The sequence below is a fragment of the Panicum hallii genome, chromosome 2 (genome assembly GCF_002211085.1).
Source record: "Panicum hallii strain FIL2 chromosome 2, PHallii_v3.1, whole genome shotgun sequence".
In the NCBI taxonomy this organism is placed as follows: domain Eukaryota; kingdom Viridiplantae; phylum Streptophyta; class Magnoliopsida; order Poales; family Poaceae; genus Panicum; species Panicum hallii.
Window position 1 is genome coordinate 39,540,215 of NC_038043.1, and position 18,558 is coordinate 39,558,772.

Sequence of the window (18,558 nt, forward strand, 5' to 3'; positions counted from 1 at the left end):
GGAGCAGCGGCCAACAGATGAGTTCTCCTCCCGCATCTGGGCCAATGCGGCGATACCGCGATGCAAGCACTTCCTCTGGCTGGTACACCATCAACGACTGCCATCAGCCGCCCTGCTCCATCATCGCAACATCATCGACTCGGCCCTTTGTCAGTTTTGCGGGGCTCACGAGGCCCAGGATCACCTAATGCACGCTGCCCCATGGCCGCCCAGCTTTGGCAGCTCCTTGGATGGAGGGTTGCTCAATATATTGCCTCCTTCAGAGATCTTTGGGATCTACCACAGCTGCCGGAAGCAGCCTCCCCAAGGGTACCATCAACCATCATCACTGATGTGCTATATATATGGAATATTTGGAAGGCCAGGAACTCCATTGTCTTCTCACATCACTGCTGCAAGTTCCCTCCAGGCCATTATCGCTGATGTTCAGCTGTGGTCTCTTCGAGCATGTACTTCAACGGACAAGACCTGTTTGTATTTATGGTGTACTAACTTTGGTGTAACGTGAACCTTAGGCGGAATGATTTTCTTTAAAGCTCATGCTATAACTGTCACGATCCAAAGCTAATGAACATGATCAAAAATTAAACAACATCATCATGAGCATCATCCAAGCATAATGAAGCATCATGTGCATGAAATTGGCTTGAGTAACTAATTTTCTTGCCTTATTCAAAGTGAGGGTTGTGAAGAAAGTTTAAATTTTTCTAAATAACTATGCTACCAAAACTTTTATTCACATAGTAGATTTCAAATGGTGAATTTTGAATATTTTTTCGAAATTTTTTGATGTCTATCCCAAGCCATAAAATTCTTGGAAATTTTGAAAACTTCAGTTTTGTTTGAATTTTTGTGAGTAATCCTTAATATCCTTTTGAGTCTTTGTTATTGCACTGTGTTCGTGGTGATTTAATATTGCTCCAGTAAACTTTTGGTAATTTTTGGAGTCCGGTAAGTACGAGATTTTGAATTTAGAATTTGAATTATCATTTTTCTTTATTTTTCACTCACCCGGGCCCACTCGTCAGCCCCCATTCCCGCCGTCGACGCGTCCTGGCTTCGCCCGTTGGCCAGCTGCGGCGGCGTCGCCATGCTGTCAGCTGCTGGCTGAGCTAGTGTGGCCGCGGGGCGACGCCGCCCCGGCTGCTCGCCCCTTCTTCCCCTCCTCTCTCTCTCTTGGGCGCATTTCTTTTCCCCCGAGAAACCCTAGCATCGCACGACCCCACCGCCGCATTCTTCCTCCTCCCGCTGGCGGCCATGATTCGTCATCGTCGGCGAGCCTCTGCCCAATCCCGCACGCGCGTAGCACCCCCTGCACCTCCTCGCTCGACCCCGGCCCTCACCCGCCTCCTTCCTTCCGCGCAGCAGCTCCCCAACGCTCGCCCCCGTCCGCCGCAGCTGCCCTTCGCCGCGCCGCCGCCCGCCGCCTTGCGCCGCCCGTCAATGCGGCGGGTGAGCACCCCCGCCACACCAGGCTCCTCCTACGCGCTCCACCCTTGCCCGTTCACGCCCTTGGGGCTGCGTCCCTTCACCGGCCACCGTAACGTTGCGCCGCGCGCGCGTTCGCGCGGGGGCCACGTCGTGGGCGCGCTCTGGCCGCGCCCCCACGGCGAGTCAAGGCCAGTGGCCGGCCTTGACTCGGCTTGGGCCGGCCTGGCCTCCTGGGCCCACCTGTCGGCGCCTGGGAGCGCCAGATCCGGGTGGCAGTAGCAATTTCCTAAGGTTTTGATTTAGTTTAATTGTGCTGTGAACTTGTAAATTGCACAACAAATTGTGTAGGCCTCCAAAAATTGTGAAACTTGTTTTGTTTAGTTCCTAGGTGATGACTCTGCTTATAAAAATTTTTGTGGTGCATGTTAATATCCTGTACACAAAGTTATGATTAATCCTTGCCAAAGTAAGTAAAATGCTTGATAAATGATAGGATGCTCTAAAAATATCACATTAAATCTTGTTGGAATCCTGGTGAAACGTTCTGTCTAGGGGTATCACTTGTGCAAATTAAATTATGCTGTTTAATAGGATTTTGGTGTGTTAAATGATTTTCTGCCTGCAAGCTTGATTAATTTATAACTTTTGTTTAAAAAGTGATAAAATATCAAAACCACTTCTGTTAGATTTTATTTCATGTCTATTTTCCCTGTTAGTTTCCTGAGAAATTATAGAAATGTTTAACATGCCTTTTAAGATTTAACTTGTTTAAAATAGCTAAAAATTGTGGATTTCATAAATAATTCTAATAAAATAATTTTGCTGCAAATCCAACTCCCATGAGTTCCTTATGATGTTATCTATTTGAAAACATTAAACCTTGATTTATGCTTGCTATATGAATTGTTTTGAGCAATCCTGGTTTGGTCTTTATGTTTACGAACGTAGTCGGCGAGCTCTTTATCTAGCGTTCGTGTGTTTCTTTGTTTAGTGTGATGTTCATTGCTCATTTCATCATATCATTTTTATATCATCAACATCATGCTAATGCATACATTCCATTCATGCATTATAGTGACCGAAACGTCGGAGAACGAGCCCGTTGAGCCTGCCAAGATCGTCAAAACCGAGCTGGGAGTGGAATTTGTTGTCGAGCTGGAAGAAAACCAAGGCAAGCAGCTAAGCATGATTCCTTGACCAACTTAACTTGATTTGGATTTAGTTATCTCACTCGGAAATATATGTTTATGCTAAATATTATCTATTGCATCGTCGATCCTATTTTTATACATTGACCTCCCTTGCTTTTGTATATCCATGTCTTGACACTTATAGTTAGTAACTAATCAATTGCATAAATATTTAGCCATACTTAGAGTTGATCTGTAACTTGGAAGAAAATGTTGGAATAGAACCACCTTGCACGCTACACAACTTTTACCTTACTCACGCTTGTCCGGGTTTGGGATGTCGAAAGTTCGTATCGGTCTAGTTGGAAAAATGGTTTCGTGGTTTGGGCGGAATGTAGGGTCTCGAGAAAGGAGTCTCGTAGGCATAGTTCACTTGAATCGGTTAAGGACCGTCAGTGGATGACCTCGGTTTTGAGCATGTTATCGTAGTACCACATATCCAATCATGGTATGGATGAGCCGATTACCTTCTAAGTTTTAATCTTTGATGCACGGTCCTAGATGCGTGGCCATAGGGCTTTGTAGAGAGGCTTAGGGGTATTCCCGGTGAATCTAGGTAACTCTCCGTGCAAGTTAGGCATGATGTTCAACTGTTGAGACTTGTCGGAAAAGATTGATGCGAGTACCCCCTTACTCAACGTGATCGGTTGGATGAGTCGCATGGTCCTTGTGTCGTGTGGGTAAAGAAGTACACCCTTGCAAGGTTAATTAATCAATTCGGTTATGAGCAAGCTCAATATCCAATGAATTTTTCGTAGAAGTATCTTTTTTGTTCGGACTTGGTTCATGTCAACTCTTGATACTTATTTGTTTTGTAAATTAGTTAACTAAAAGTTAAGGTGGTTTGTGCAAGATAATTAAAATGTTAGGAAGCTAGGTGTTGGATTAGAGAGCTCATGCTTATGCATATTACTTAACCCTAAAAACCTTATCTTGTGAGCATTCATTTGCATAATCCTTGGTTATTAATTAAATTGCATAAGTCTTGCGAGTACCTTTGTACTCATGTTGCTTTGTTAACTAAGTTGCAGGTGAGCCGGAGGTTGTGTTTGGCCACTTTTACCCTGCCGACCCCGGTGCAGGCGAGGAGTAGGTCGATACGGTCTTGATGGTGCCTTGAGCAAGACCCATCATTTTATCGTTATTTAGTTATCCGCTGCGAACTCGTTTTTTAGGGATGACATGTTCAACATTTAACTTGATGATCTTTATCCCTTTCTAATGTTAAGTAGTGAGCCCGAGGCTTGTGTTTTGTTGTTAAACTTATAATGTTTAGTTGTAACTTTTATTGCTTAAAATTTGCTCTTTATGGTCCATCGGCGATATATGTGATTGTAAACGGTATGTGTGTTGCATGATCTTCGGCATATGGTGGAGCACATACCGGCACTACCGGATTTGATATTATTTTTGGCGAATGACGAGTTGGTCAGTTACGACTTAGATGTGGGTTAACACATGGCACGCTCTTAGTGCGAGCGCGTGTTAGCTCTCATCTTAATGTTAATGACCGGCGGTTCGCTTAAAGTGATGTTAAATTGAGCGATTCTTACAGTAAATTCAAATACGAACAACTTTATATATTAATACAAATATTCAGGCTGGCGCCTTGCCGGCCGTAGACCCTAAAAAAAGAAACCTAATAAAACTCAACGGAACGGACTTGGAACTAGCCCTCCAAAACGGCTGAAGAACTGCTTGCTTGATAGCACATGAACCAGCAACAACGACATTTTCAGGGATCATACGATCCTCCCAAAACAATCCAGACAACCATATGACGGCGCGGTGTCTGTTATACACACTAAACAACAACTAGCTCGTTCGAAATTTCTATTACAATTTTCGTACTTTTTTATCTTCTAGTGGATCACTGCCTGTACGAACAACTGATAACAATAATGTTGGTCCTGTTCACGCGTGTAAGGGGCCGGGCAGGGTTGAATTGGTCATCGTCATCGTGGGCAACTGGCCTCTGAAAACTCTCTGATCCATCTGATTTTTTCTATAAGTAGCAGAATTTGGGGATGTGCCGTGCATATAGTTAATGGATCCTAGACCCCCTTCTTGTTAACTACGATACAATGCGATCCAGTTTAGTGCAACACTCGCTGTGTGTTGTATGCATAATTACACTGTAATACCGTAATACTAGTAGCTATCTATTACGTATATATACTGCGTTGATCGTAAGCAGCAGACTGTTAGCCTATGGATAAAAACAAAAAACTGCTGATTCCGACAGAGACTACTGCAAATTTTAAGAAGAACATGGATCATCAGCCCAGGGCCTTGTGCAAAGGGGTCGGACATCAGCAAACAACTTCGTTCAATTTAATACGACCACCCTCTGCTTTTTGTTTCCAGGAAATAAACTAAAGATGGCCCTGTCCTTCAAGGCTCACCTTCTGAACATTAGAATTTGTTGCAGGACACACAGAACTAATGAATAACGAGGAAACTCCGCAGTATAAATCATAGAAAAAAAGGGGCAAAAACTGCGGCGGCTGGGCCATGATCTCACCGAATTTCCATACCAACACTCTAACAGCAGCAGCCAGTAGCTCTCAGCGTGTGAACGCAGGGTGAAAAAGGAGTAGCTTCAGGCCTTGCACTGAGAACACTCTGCTGCTATATAGAATGAAACAAATCTGTAAAAAAGAGTGGTGGTGCAGCTAGTACCAACCAGGGCATATCACCAAACACGTACGCGGGAAAGCGATGTGTTTGGAATTTATACAGCCGAGTTTGCTTGTTCTTTATTCCCGATCTGAACTAGACAAACGTCGCTGGCTCACAAGCCTTTAACCGTGCATAAATCAAGCCTTTTTTTTGTCTTCCTTTCGCCTTTCGGAGGATCGCCCTCATGGATAGCCTCAAACAAATCCTATGACATCATCAGCTCCACATAACGTGTGTTGTGTCATTCCTTTTGCACATGTCCTTGTAGGGTTCTGTATAGTAACTGACTTTCAAGGCCATAGGACTTGATAACTTCAGAGTTCAGATCTGACTACGAAGACCACCAAGTTGAGTACACAAATTTATACGCCGTGCATGCGTAGAGCAAGTTCCCAAGTCCTCCTTCATTCCAAAATGTAGGTCATGTTGACTTTTCTAAGTTTATAATTTTTATTATGCTCCTAGACATATGTTATATTTAGATGCGCATAGGAAATATTAGAAACCAAAACGTATTTTAGAGCAGAGCGAGTAGAATCCTTTCCGTGATAACCGATAGCCGTGATGTTGAACACTCCTGCCATCTATCGCCACACAAGAAGAGAACTCGGGTGGCATGGCACACAGGTCCCCAAACGAAGCGTCCAAGAAAGCTCTCTTGTGAGGGCAGGGTCCCGTCTTCGCCGTATGTTTTTCTTTAGTTACGCCACTGCCATGAATACGTGTTCCGAGTTTCGGGCATGGCATCCGCCGTGGCCAATCAGGCCAATCTCACCAGTCAAATTCTTGTTGCATCGATCGATCGCCACCCCCGTCTCCTTCCGATCCCCTTTCACCAACGCGCTTCCCTCCCCCTGTTTCCTCCCGTTATAAAAGGGGCAGCTCCGTGCGCCACACTCCCTCACCACCTCACCACTTGCCTCTTCCCCGAGCAACGACGACGCATTCCTGCCTCCAGTTCTGCAGCACCGTACAGTCAAGTTCTTGGCCTAACAAAGTTAGCTCGAGAGAGGAAGTTTCCTTCGGCGAGCTAGGAAGTGCGAGAGAGATGGAGATGAGCGGCGGCGGCGGCCGAGTGGTGGTGGAGCTGAGCCAAATCAAGGACCTGGTGAGGCAGCTGGAGGGGCACCTGGGAGGCTCGCAGACGCAGGAGCATTGCAGGCTCCTGGCCTCGCAGATCTCCTCCCTCACCGAGCACTCCATCAGCCTGATCACCTCCTATTGCAGCCTCGACGGCGGCTGGAAGCGGCCGGCGGCAGATGCGGCGGCGCCAAGCCCGCTCAGCGACGCCTCCGACGCGCCCTTCAAGGCCACCAAGAAGAGGTGAGCAAGCTGATGAACCATATGCGACCTTTTTTTTTGAGAAATCTCTTTATTAGCTTGTTTGCTAAGTTGTCGAGTGGTTTATCTGCAGGAAGATGACGGAGAAGTTGAAGGAGAGGGTGAGCTCGGCCGCAGGCAGCGACGTCCCGGCCGACGACGGCCACAGCTGGAGGAAGTACGGCCAGAAGGAGATCCTTGGAGCCAAGCACCCAAGGTTGGTGTTTTTTTTCCTTATCTTTTCAGAAGCCAATCTGCACGTGTGAATTTTTCCGCAAGTGGAATCGAAATCATTGGCTTCTACTTTTCTCTCTCTCTCGCTCTCCCCTTTTTTGGGGGTTTGGATGTTGTGGATTGTCCTCTGGGTGAAAGTTTCAGCCTCTGCTCTGTTCCCAAATGCTTGGCCTCCACTTGTCCCATGGGAACACTGACAGTGATGCTGTTTGTGCTAATTTTGTTCTGGTGAATTCACAGGCAAAATCTCTTAGTTTTTTTCCCCTGACATGATTTACAACTAAAGCTTCAGTACAAGCAATCTCATGGCCTGACCTGAATCTTGCAAACTCTGCAGGGGCTACTACCGCTGCACGCACCGCCACTCCCAGGGATGCGCGGCGACGAAGCAGGTGCAGCGCGCTGACGAGGACCCGGCGCTCTTCGACGTCTTCTACATCGGCACGCACACCTGCGTCCAGAGCGGGGGGGCGGCGGCGGCGGCAGGCCAGGCCGCCGCGGCCGCGCAGGCGCCGGAGCACAACCCGGGCGTCCACACCCTGCTGCAGAGCCTGAGCTCCAGCCTGACGGTGAAGACCGAGGGGCTGATCGCGGCGCCGGATCAGGAGGCGCCGCAGGGCTGGGCCGCCACCGCGCCCTTCTGCCTCTCCTCGACGGCGGCGAGCGGGTGGTGCCCGGCGCCGGAGCGCAGCCCGTTCTGCGCGCCGTCGACGTCCGAGAACTGGGGCGCGGCGCCGGCGACCTCGGACTCCAACCAGCACGCCTCCTGCTCCTTCCCGCCCTTCGAGCTCATCGCCGGCGACGTGCAGTTCGAGTTCAGCGAAGTGATGTCCGCGCTCGTCGACGTCCCCAGCGAGTTCCACGACGACTTCGACGTCGCGAGCTTCTTCTCGTGATCCGCGGGCAGGAGGAAAGATTCTTTGTTCTTACCAGACCAGACGCACCTGATGACCACCCCCTCTGTGATGCTCTGGCGTTCGGTCAGGGGCAGGGGAGGGAAGAATACAAAGCTCTTCCTTGGTCACTGCCATCCTAAACCTTACAATTAGGATATTTGAGGATAGTGAATGAACGCCCTCCTCTGTTTTTTTTTCTTAGCTAAGGGTTTTGTAAAGTAGACGATTTCGTAACGGAGATGTTAGTTAACTCGACAGGCATGTGAAAGTTTCTCGTGAATTTAAGCATTGTCGTGTCCAACGTATTAACAGTGCAAACAAAGTTTGGGTGCTATTTAATCTGATAAAGCCATAAACGTTTGATCACGCATACTTGTAAGAAAGTCTCCTTTCTAAGCACAAAACGTAACGGCAGCACTCTCAAGTCTCAAGACTCTCTGGACCTTGCGTATTTTTTTTTAGAAAAAGGAATTATTTCCGACCTCTGCAATCGCATGTACTTGCTACTGCAAACGATACAATCACATACTTGCCATTAATTATTTTAGTGAGCATGCATGCTATATTATCAAGATGGAAAAACCAGACAACCCTGCATCCATTTGACCCTCCCACAGCCTGGAGCCATAAAGATGTGCCATGGCCGCCCTCCAGTTGGTCCCAGTGCAGAGCAGTATCCTGCCAGTCACCTACGGGAGGCCCGATACCTATGCAAAAAGAGGAAGTACAGGAGGCAAAATCAGTGGGGTTTTGCTGTTCCAAAAAGAAAAATAGTGGGGTTTACCAACACATCCTTTGTGTACACGCGGCGAAATTAGTTCAGACTCCTTTTGGTCGAAAAGTTCACCTTTAATCTCGAAAGGGAAACAAAGCATCATCCTTTTCACCATCTCAATAATCTGCTCATCAAAGCTTTCATAATCTGCTCATCTTTATTTTCCCGAGCACGGTTTTCTTTCGTATATGCTCTGCCGCTGTCAAGCCTTAAACCAGACATTCCGCGGCGCTTCGAACTGACTAATAATGCCATGACTGGAACTAAGTTCAAAATTTCAAACTTTGCGTCGCCGCCAGGTTGCAGTCTGTGGCTACGCGACAATCGCGTCCAACGAAAATTCACGAGGCTTTCCAGGAAATTTGCATGGGTCGGCAGGCAGGCAGGGGGGATTGGATGGCAAGCACGAATGCACCACCGGTCTCTCTCTGTTCTCTTCCTTCCCTTGCAGATCCCGCGAGATGGGCTAGCTAGCTGTGGCGTCATGCTCCAGGACTTTGCAGACGCCATGCTAGCGCAAGCATATGCAGGCTCACGACCTGGAAGCCAAGCCACGGCAAAAGTTTTCAGCGATAGGCAAGAGCAGGATTTATCTATAAATAATACAGGGAAGGAATTGAAAGTACATAGGTTTGTGATACATAACAAATTATCTTATGTTTGGAGTGAACGAGAAATTAATTTATCTTATGTTTTCAATTGATTATCAGTTTAGTTTTAGGTTGCCTTTGGTTGCCTGTACAAGCTGTTGTCCAGACTTATATAGAATGCAACCCTGTTTTGATTGGATGCCTGCATAAGTTTTTAGCCTGGCCCTGGCAATGCAAAAAGGGTATGCAAGTCTAATACAAATAAGTTCCGTTCCCCGCTATGTAAGCTGCACAAGATAAAAAAAAGATATACTTGGCTATCTTAAACCACCCAACTAAACATAAGCACCTGACATTGATTTAGCCCGGTTAAGATTGGTCTGGGTTACAGCTAGCCTGGTCATGAACTAGTGCAACCAACCAATCACAACCAGTTTGTGAAGAAGTTTTCTCACTATAAAAAATAATTTGTAGCAACGTTCTGCTTTTTTTAGAGGCAAGTCAAAATATAACTCGTTTCTACAAAAGAAGCGGGGGTACTATAGCAGCTGACCCGCCCCTGAAATTCCATTTTCAGGGGCGGGTGAAGGCGCCACCCAACTCTAAAGATGGAATTTTCAGGGGCGGGTGGCACCATCACCCGCCTCTGAAAAATGGACCCCGCCATTTTTCAGGGGGGTGATGGCGCCACCCGTCTCTAAAAATGTATCTTTAGGGGCGGATAATATCGTCACCCACATCTGAAAATGCCTATAAAAATCTGGATGCCACCATTCTTCCTCCTCCCGACAGCACATTATTTGCTTGGGGCGGTGCTGGCAGAAAATAAAAAAGGCAAAAGGAGAGGGAAGGTTTTAAACTTGATTTCCTTCAAGTTGGGGGCTCTAGGAGATAAGTTGATGCTAATTCCGTATATTTTCTAATCCTTTTGGATTTTTTTAAGGCTCAAATGGAGCTCTCTTACCTTTTAGCTAGATCTAGATACGTAGTGTAGATTTATCATTTAGGGCCCCATTTACGTCAAACTTTTAGATGAATTTAGAGTATTTTAGTAGGAGAACAAGATTGTATAATCATTTGAGTTCAATCTTTCTGGTTTAGCCTCATTCGTAAGTAAACAAATTCAAAGATCTATATTCTATATAGGAGAGAGAAGAAGCTTTATTTTTTTCTATATTTACACACATGCATGATAGCTTTTTTAAATAAAATTTAGTATTTCAATTTAGTACTATAATGATGCACTGTAATTAGATATATATGCTTTATTACTTTACCTTTTAAATTTGTATGTGCAATTATTTATATTCATGAAACATATTCCATATCGATCACTATGATATTCAATCACACACTAGCTTGATAGGTCAAAATTGGCGGGAAATAAAATTTTAAAAGGTAGCAGAAAATAGATCTAGAAAATTTAAATTCAAATCAGTGAAATTTCAGGCAGAAAATCAATTTCCAGAGGCGGGTCATGCCCTAACCCGCTCCTAGAAATCAATTTCAGAAGCGGATCATACCCTAACCCGTCCCTAAAAACACTATTTCAGAGTCAGGGCATGATCTGCCCCTGCAAACAGCTATTCTTAGCTGCGAGAAACAGATGTGGGTACCACGACCGTCCCTACAAATACTATTTTATCGGTCCCTAAAAATCTTTTCTGTAGCAGTATCTTCATGCACTGGTGGTGTGCGGAGTGTTGTGTTGTGTTCGGAGCAAGAGTCGCATCCGAAATTGAGCGCGCAAGCCTGCTAGATTTGTCTAGCAGGGGAGCTGAAAACTGGACGGCTCGACCCATTCAACAGTAAGTCAGTAACAGCTAACACGATAGGAATGTTTCGTCTTGTGACGGAAAGAAGCATGCACTGTGGATCTACCCGTACCACGCATGCAAGGACTGTTCAATTCGTATTATTTGGATATTGGACACCGGCAGGACAATTGCAGATAAAGACAAGCATCGGGCTCATGCCCGTCAAGTAACTCTTCCGAATTATTGGATTCGGCCCCATAATAATTAAATGCTTGACCGAATTAAATGGACAAGTAACAAGTGCAGTTCATGTCATTTTGAAGCAAGATGACAGCAGAGAGAGTTTTTTTTTCCGGCACTTCTCTGGATATGATGATATCTTGGAGCTAGCTTCAATAGCTGGCTTACTCTTGGATTCAAGGACAAACGAAGTTATCGATATTTATAGGTATAGAATTGTAGAATATATATATATATATAATTGTCTAATTTTATCAGAACATCAAATCAGATATTTATATATGGTTATTTTCCTCTGCGATTTCTTTGCAGTAAGTATGTGGACATTTATAAAAAAAATTTATGAATGTGTACGTTTGCAGTTGTTTCTGGTGGTAACATACTTGTATCATATTTCAGTTAGAGGTTATCGCATTGCATTACTCAAACATTATTTTGCTAGGCATTCTTGTGGAACTTAATTGGTCCACCTTTTTGAAAGAACCTTCTGCAATTCATAATTAGTGGAAAACACCTAATCCAGTTATGAGGTAAACAGAGCTGGAAAATATTACAATGTCGCAATTATAATGAAACAAAACTATCAAACAAAATCTTTGTGGTGTCAAAACAAGTAAAGCAAATAAGTTGGAGTCCGACATAAAGCATCGTTGCCAAGAGCATCTCAATAGCGAGACAATAACTTCTACTTCCTAATTCCTACGGCAGTATTTTGTTAGGCATTCTTCTGGAAATTTGCCCACTTTTCTTGAAGAAGCTTGAAAAGGTGCAGGGTATTCCTGAATGCACTATTAGAGAGGAAATGCTACTATAATCTAATATACGAGGGAAAACCGGATCCGAACCTTACAATTTCTCAATTAGTACGTGAACTAAAAGTCGGCGGAACCCCCCATGAGCGAGTAAACAGGAGCCTAATAGTAACGTGCATCATTATGTCACTCACTGTTGTTGATAGTGTCTCAATAGAAAATTAGAAGCTTCAACTTCCTACGGCGTACCTTCCATGATATTTAGTGGACCATATGCATTCCATGTTCTCGCAGCTAGAGCGAGCAATCTATGATATGATTGCACATGTCTTTATTCGGATTTTTATGCTCTTTAGAGCGATCCTGTGTCTATGAACAGCGTTCATGTTGCCATATCATCAAATACCAACCTATAATATCTTGATGTGGATTCCTATTAAACTCACTCTATTTTCTCCACCTATCATATTTGTTCTCTTATTACGAAGATACCATCTCACTTTCAATACACAACTGGTAGTGTCTAGCGTATTGGTTTACGTATTGATACTGGATCTTGTATGAGACCCAGTTTCTTCCTGTCTCCACTCTCTCTCACTTATTACGTTACCACATAAGCGAAAAGTTCTATATATGACGGTATAGTTAATGCTATGAAAACTATCCTACATGGAGGGTTGGGGATGCCCTTAGAATCGTACTACTATCAATTTTCCATTTGTAACATCCACGTTTATATATTTTGAGTGCAACCGCTGACCGATTTAATAAGAGGACCGGCTTGATATAATGGCTCTGCTGTTGCAGCTGCTGCTGCGCGTACCACCACAGCACCGCGGCCGCCGCGGCCGGAGATTTCCACGGTTTAAGGGGTGCTTGGATTAAAGCGATTAATTTTAGTGCGTGTCACACTAGATGTTTGGATACCAATTGGGAGGACTAAACCTAACTACAAAACTAATTACATAAATGGAGACTAATTCACGAGATAAATCTATTAAGCCTAATTAATACATCATTAGTACATATTTATTATAGTACAACATTATCAAATTATGGACTAATTAGATTTAATAGATTCGTCCTGTGAAGTAAGCTCCATTTATTACAGTGATTTATTTTTAGTCCCTGTAACCAAAACATGGCCTAAGCAAGAGTCGATAGAGTAGGGCAGCTAGCTAGCCCTATCCGAGCAGTGGATAATGCAATGCAAAACCTGGGGCCGCCCCGGTCGGCTTCCTCCGGAAAAGAAAACCCAGCGTTGTCCGTCCATCATTGTGTACCCCTACAGCCACTAGTGCCACTCGTTGCCGACGGAGGCCGATGTGTTGCCATCAAGTTGCTCCGTCAGGCCACTTGCTTGATGGCACGGCACCGTAGTTACTTTCTGATGACACATGACAGACAGCAGGGTGGATCGAGCCGGCGTCCTTGTGTTGAAGAATGAGCTGTGGGAGCCGGCCGGGACTACTACTGGATCTTGGGTGCATGAACCTGGTGTATTGGGATCGAGCTAGTGGTGTGTGCAAGTGGCTCACAGAAACCGATGCGAGCTCGCCGGATCTCTTGCCACTTGGAGATAACATAAATTGGGTCGTCCTGCCTGTCCTGCTCATCGTACAAAGACAACTCTAGTAAAAAAAAAATTTACACACTAGCTACTTTGAACGAGGTATACGTTGTCATGTTGTTGTTCAGTGAAGTAGTAATAAACTTAATATAAGTATATGTTTATTTCTTTCAGGAAGCCTAGCAGGTGAATGCAGTAGCGTTAGTTTGTAGCTAGTCATCATCACATCAGGTTTGCCTTTAGCAATGCAGTAGCATAAAACGACAAAAGTGTAGGGAAGGAAATTATTCCTTCACTGGTAAGGAAGACGCGTTTCCGTGTTGGAAGAATAGCTGATGATCCCATTGTCTGTTTGCTTTGGTAGGATGTCACAGTGTCCGCTTCCATCGCAGATTCATCAAGAAAAAAAAATTAATTGGTAAAACCTAAGGATCTAGCTATATATACATATTCTATATATTCTAACCACTATTTTTTTTGTTAAAGAGTTAGGTTCATTTAGTTACCGCATAAATTAAATATTCTATACCTTTATGCTTTTAGTTTGTTCTGGAACTGCAGTTCAAACTCAACTGTGACATGCCCAAAGTTAATTTCTTCTGTGTGGATTGCACATCTCTGTGCTGGCTTTGGACTGTTGAACTCATATTGGATCACTAGCAATTAAAACTCCAAAGATCACTGCACTACTGTCTAAACTTGATCTCATTAAGTATAAACGTAATCATACAATCTCTTACTTTCTCCACCATATCTGATACAAATAGGCACAAAATTTAGCTAGAGACAGAACTAAAGTGTGGCCACATACGGAGCACAGGTGGAGCATATATTTCAACAAGACGTGTTCAAGTAATCAGCTCGCCTTGCAGCGAGCAAAAGAAAATGGGAGAGTAGAATTGTATGTTGTCCGTTTGTTCGAAGGCTATACTCCACCAGTCCTTCAAAACTAGCTGTGCTCGCCATCATGGTGGGGGCCACATAAATAAGTTGAACCCTAATCTTTTTTTAAATATATATGACGACGACGTCTCTGTTGAATGAATACTTTTGCTGCACGTGCATTTATATGTGTTCGGCATAACTTAATTATTCTATATCTTATCACCTGTAGTAGTAACAATTCTCTCCTGATTTTCTGATCATTCTCAGAAGATGTGAGGGTTCAGTATTGGTATGCTGATCGTGGATTATCGTTAACTCTCGGTATTAACATATTGATTTATTTTATTTGGAGAATGTTTCTTTTATGTTTTCTTTAACACAAATTCATAATTTACTGTGATACAACTCATCAGTATGTTTTTCTCAGTGTGATGTGATGCACAGGTCAGAAAGGCAAAATATGCTCACTTCTAGTGATGGAACTTACTTTGGTGGAAATCCGAAGAAAAGGACATCTAATCCAACAGTTAGATAGGTATGGTTTTCAATTCTACCAAATCTCTGAAGATCACAGCGGTGTAAACAGGATCCAAGAAAAGTCTGAACCTAATCCTACGATATCTTAAGTTTACATCATGCACACCACCAAAAAGGCACAAAATCAGATCGGACAACCAAAGCATGGCCAGAAAGGGTCTAAAAAAACATAACCACAGAAGATACCTATGCTCACTCTCTCTCTCTCTCTCTCTCTCTCTAACGTCAGGCGTCCTCGCGCAATCCGCTGAAGTCATTACCCGCTCCCTGCCTCCACGCGTATAGTGGTCCCAGTACCAGTCAGCTTCCACGTTGCTTCGCCAATGGGGAGCACGAGAGCTCTGACTTCACCACTCCTTGATCCCATCACTAGTTTTATCCCTCGAGAAACGGCTTCTGTAGCGCTGCACTATGGATAAGATGTTGTATTAAAAGCACGATGCTAATTCTGCAAGAAAAGTATCCGAGAACTCATGTTCAGAAAATGGCACTTAAATTTTAGCATTTCCTACTAATTCTGGCAGAAGCAATATTAGGCTGATCAGGCTTAATTGTTCTAAGGCAAACTAGAAAGCTCAGCAGGACAGGACTTGTTGATCATCCAATGGAGCAGGATTGTCCAAGTAGGCACTAATAATGTGCTTCCTGGCCAGGCATGCAAAGGGCAGTATTGAATCGGTCATAACGGGTATCTTTCCTTTAAAAATACTATGAAATATAATTGGTTCTAATGGAATTTGGGAGCTGTGTCTTGTCTGGCCAGGTAAACAACCCTACTTCGTGCCGTTAATTGGCTCAACCCACCAAGCTTAGGCTTCGTTTGGATGTGATTGTATTTCTTGTCAACCCTCCAAATAGACAACTACAATTTTCCTGTTTTTTTTACTAGGATAAAATGGTGTTTCTCATGAGAATCATCTCCTTCTCATACACAATTGTATCAAATGTGTCTGATTGAGTATATAGTTGTTTCCTAGGAGAGAGATGGAAAATTCGGAACGTGCCAAGCAGGTAAATATATGCAATAATTGATTCATAGTAGATATTAGATTATATTTCGATTCCCCAAATATTTTCCTAAAAGTAGTAAAATAAGTTAGGCGTATGTTAATTGGGAATTTAATTAACTTCATTTATTTTCTTATAAATTATGAATTTTGACTAGTGGTCATAAATTATTTACTAACTAATTGCCTTTTCTTACTATGGTCGTCTATGGAGAGTAGGAAACTAGCTGCACTACCAGGAGAGTATTACATTGCCCGATCAGAATATCTAGCTCCAAGTTTGGCGAAAAACTTTACATGGGTAAAAGTAGCTACTAGTAGCTGTTAGTATTGCTTTCATATGCAGCATGTAGCCAAGTATCTAATGATTCTGACAACCAGGGCAAGGTTTGAGATCAATGTTGAAACGATTTAAGGGGCAGTCGTCTACCGTTTGTTTTCAAGAAATTAAAGACGCTGTCCTTTGTGGGCTCAACTTCAGAACATTTGTGTTTGTTGCAGAGTACACATGAAGAGAAACTTTGCAGTGTAAATCAAAGCTGAAACCGGCAAAAACAAAAACTGCGGCTCTAGCTCATGATTCTAGAAACCTGTATTGAACGCGGCTTGCTTCCTCTCTTAAATGATATAGCAGCGCTCCTGCTGATTTCTTAAAAAAAAATCATGATTCTAGTGATATTTCGTACTACTTGCAGCCATTACTTTTCAGTGTGAAACAGAATGAAAAGAGAGGAGCATATATAATAAGGTCCTTCACTAGAAATAGAAGATGAACGAACCAGAGGTGAAAACGTGGAGCAGCGAGTACAGAACAAAGCACATCTATCACCAAACACGTAGATGCAGGATTAAAGCGATGTGTTAGGAATTTTATACTAGTATAAAGTTTTCAATTCATTCATAATGTGAACAAGACAGCATAACTACTTGTTCGCACCAAAATTTGATAATTTTATAGCTAACAGAGTATATAGAAATAAGCCGATAATCAAGTTTTATTAGCAAGGACTCTGCAAAAGAGGAATTGAAGTCCGTGTATCTTAATATTTCCTTTCAGTTTAGAAGTTTCTTTCAGTTTAGAACTTTCTTGTTAGGCAGGTTTGGTACGGACTCAACCATGAGTCATTAGTCCATAGTATAAATATGTATCCCTGGTCATTGTAAAGCCATCTCTCAATCAATACATCAACTTTATTTTCTTCTTAGCTTAACGCCAACCTCTGGGAGTAGGAGTAATATACTTAACGCCAACCTCTAGGAGTAGGAGAAATATAGCTACCTGATGTCTTCTTCGGTGAACAGGGCTGCATCGTCTTGACCTTCGGTTCGCTTGCAAGCATCGCCATCCTCATGTACTCTAGGCTTTGATTACCGGCGCATCGCTGTAATTTCATCCAGTCTATCTAGTTATCGATTTTACCTCATCTGGTAAGGCTGCATCAATTTGATCTCTTGCTAGATTAGGTAGATTTAGTAGAATCACAATTATCTTGTCTCGATTAAGATCTATCGACTTATATTTTTTGAATTTATAGTTTAGTTGTCGGTGAAAGATGGATATATTTAAGCTTTTATTGTACTTTACTAAATCCACAACTCATAGCTTTTAATTTATCATCCTGCTATCAATGTTGTCTCAATTTGATCTGATTGATAGTGCGATAGATTAATTGCTATTAGCTTGTTGGTTTTCTTTGCGATAAGTTAACTATAATTGCTTAATCATCATTGGCCCACTGGCTGATTGCCTGTGCTTCATGGTCATCCTCTATGTTGATTCGGCTCATGTAGCCGGTGACCTGTACATGCTCATCAAGATGTTGAAATCGGCCTCTTATTTATCATATTTTATTTTGCTGCACTGCCACTGCTACCAGCACAACGATCACATCGGCCCGATCACCTCGGACTTGAAAGAAATTATTTTTAACTTGTCAGTTGTAGAATTAAACTAACTGACATGCTACAAACCTCAAGATTCAGAACCTGCTCTGGAGCTAATCAGATTTCCCAGACCAGACGGCACATGGGTAAAAGTAGCTACTAGCCAGTAGCTTCGTATGCTTTAACCAAGTGTGTGTGTGTATATATATGCGTCAAAGTTTTTGTCGTGGAATTTTATATTCAAAGCAACATCTACATCAAACTAACGGGTGAAATTACAAGTACAACAATTCAATTATTCATCTGTTTACAAGTGTTTATGTCTCATTCTAAATCAATATCATGTTTGCTCATATTAGAATTCAGCTTTTTCGAGAAAAAAAAAAAGAAATGTTTGGAGCAAGAGTCACATTCAAAAATTAACTCGATTTGAGTGGTACTACATCTGACCAACCTGAAAGCTGAAAAATAGACCGATCCAAGAGCAAATATGCCTAACTTGATAGCGATGTTTCATTTTGTGATGAAAAGAACCCGTGTGGATCATTCCCTGACACGGGTGCGTTTCCTGTTTAATTAGGGCCTTGTTTAGATGCACTCAAAATTCCAACTTTTTACACTCTCTCTCCATCACATCAATTTTGGGATACATGCATGGAGCAGTAAATGTATGTAAAAAAAATAACTAATTGCATAGTTTAATTGTACATCACGAGACGAATCTTTTAAGCCTAGTTAGTCCATAATTAGATAAAATTTATTAAATACAAACGAAAGCGCTACAGTACCGAATGTTATAAAGTTTTGC

The 18,558-nt window shown here is 43.1% G+C and overlaps 1 protein-coding gene across 1 annotated transcript; it reads left to right on the plus strand.

Annotated features, from left to right (window-relative positions):
• Positions 1–5,958: 5,958 nt before the first annotated feature.
• On the plus strand, positions 5,959–8,033 carry LOC112880471 (probable WRKY transcription factor 30). Its single transcript, XM_025945107.1, has 3 exons — positions 5,959–6,626; positions 6,718–6,840; positions 7,195–8,033. Exons 1-3 carry the CDS (start codon positions 6,352–6,354, stop codon positions 7,751–7,753), a joined length of 957 nt encoding a protein of 318 aa, XP_025800892.1. The 5' UTR covers positions 5,959–6,351; the 3' UTR covers positions 7,754–8,033.
• The last annotated feature ends 10,525 nt before the right edge of the window (positions 8,034–18,558 follow it).

Excerpts from the sequence above, each read along its gene's own strand:
- LOC112880471 (XM_025945107.1), top strand. The coding sequence starts at position 6,352 with ATGGAGATGAGCGGCGGCGGCGGCCGAGTGGTGGTGGAGCTGAGCCAA. Across the intron at positions 6,627-6,717 it reads TTCAAGGCCACCAAGAAGAG|GAAGATGACGGAGAAGTTGA; the intron begins GTGAGCAAGCTG and ends GTTTATCTGCAG. Across the intron at positions 6,841-7,194 it reads CTTGGAGCCAAGCACCCAAG|GGGCTACTACCGCTGCACGC; the intron begins GTTGGTGTTTTT and ends CAAACTCTGCAG.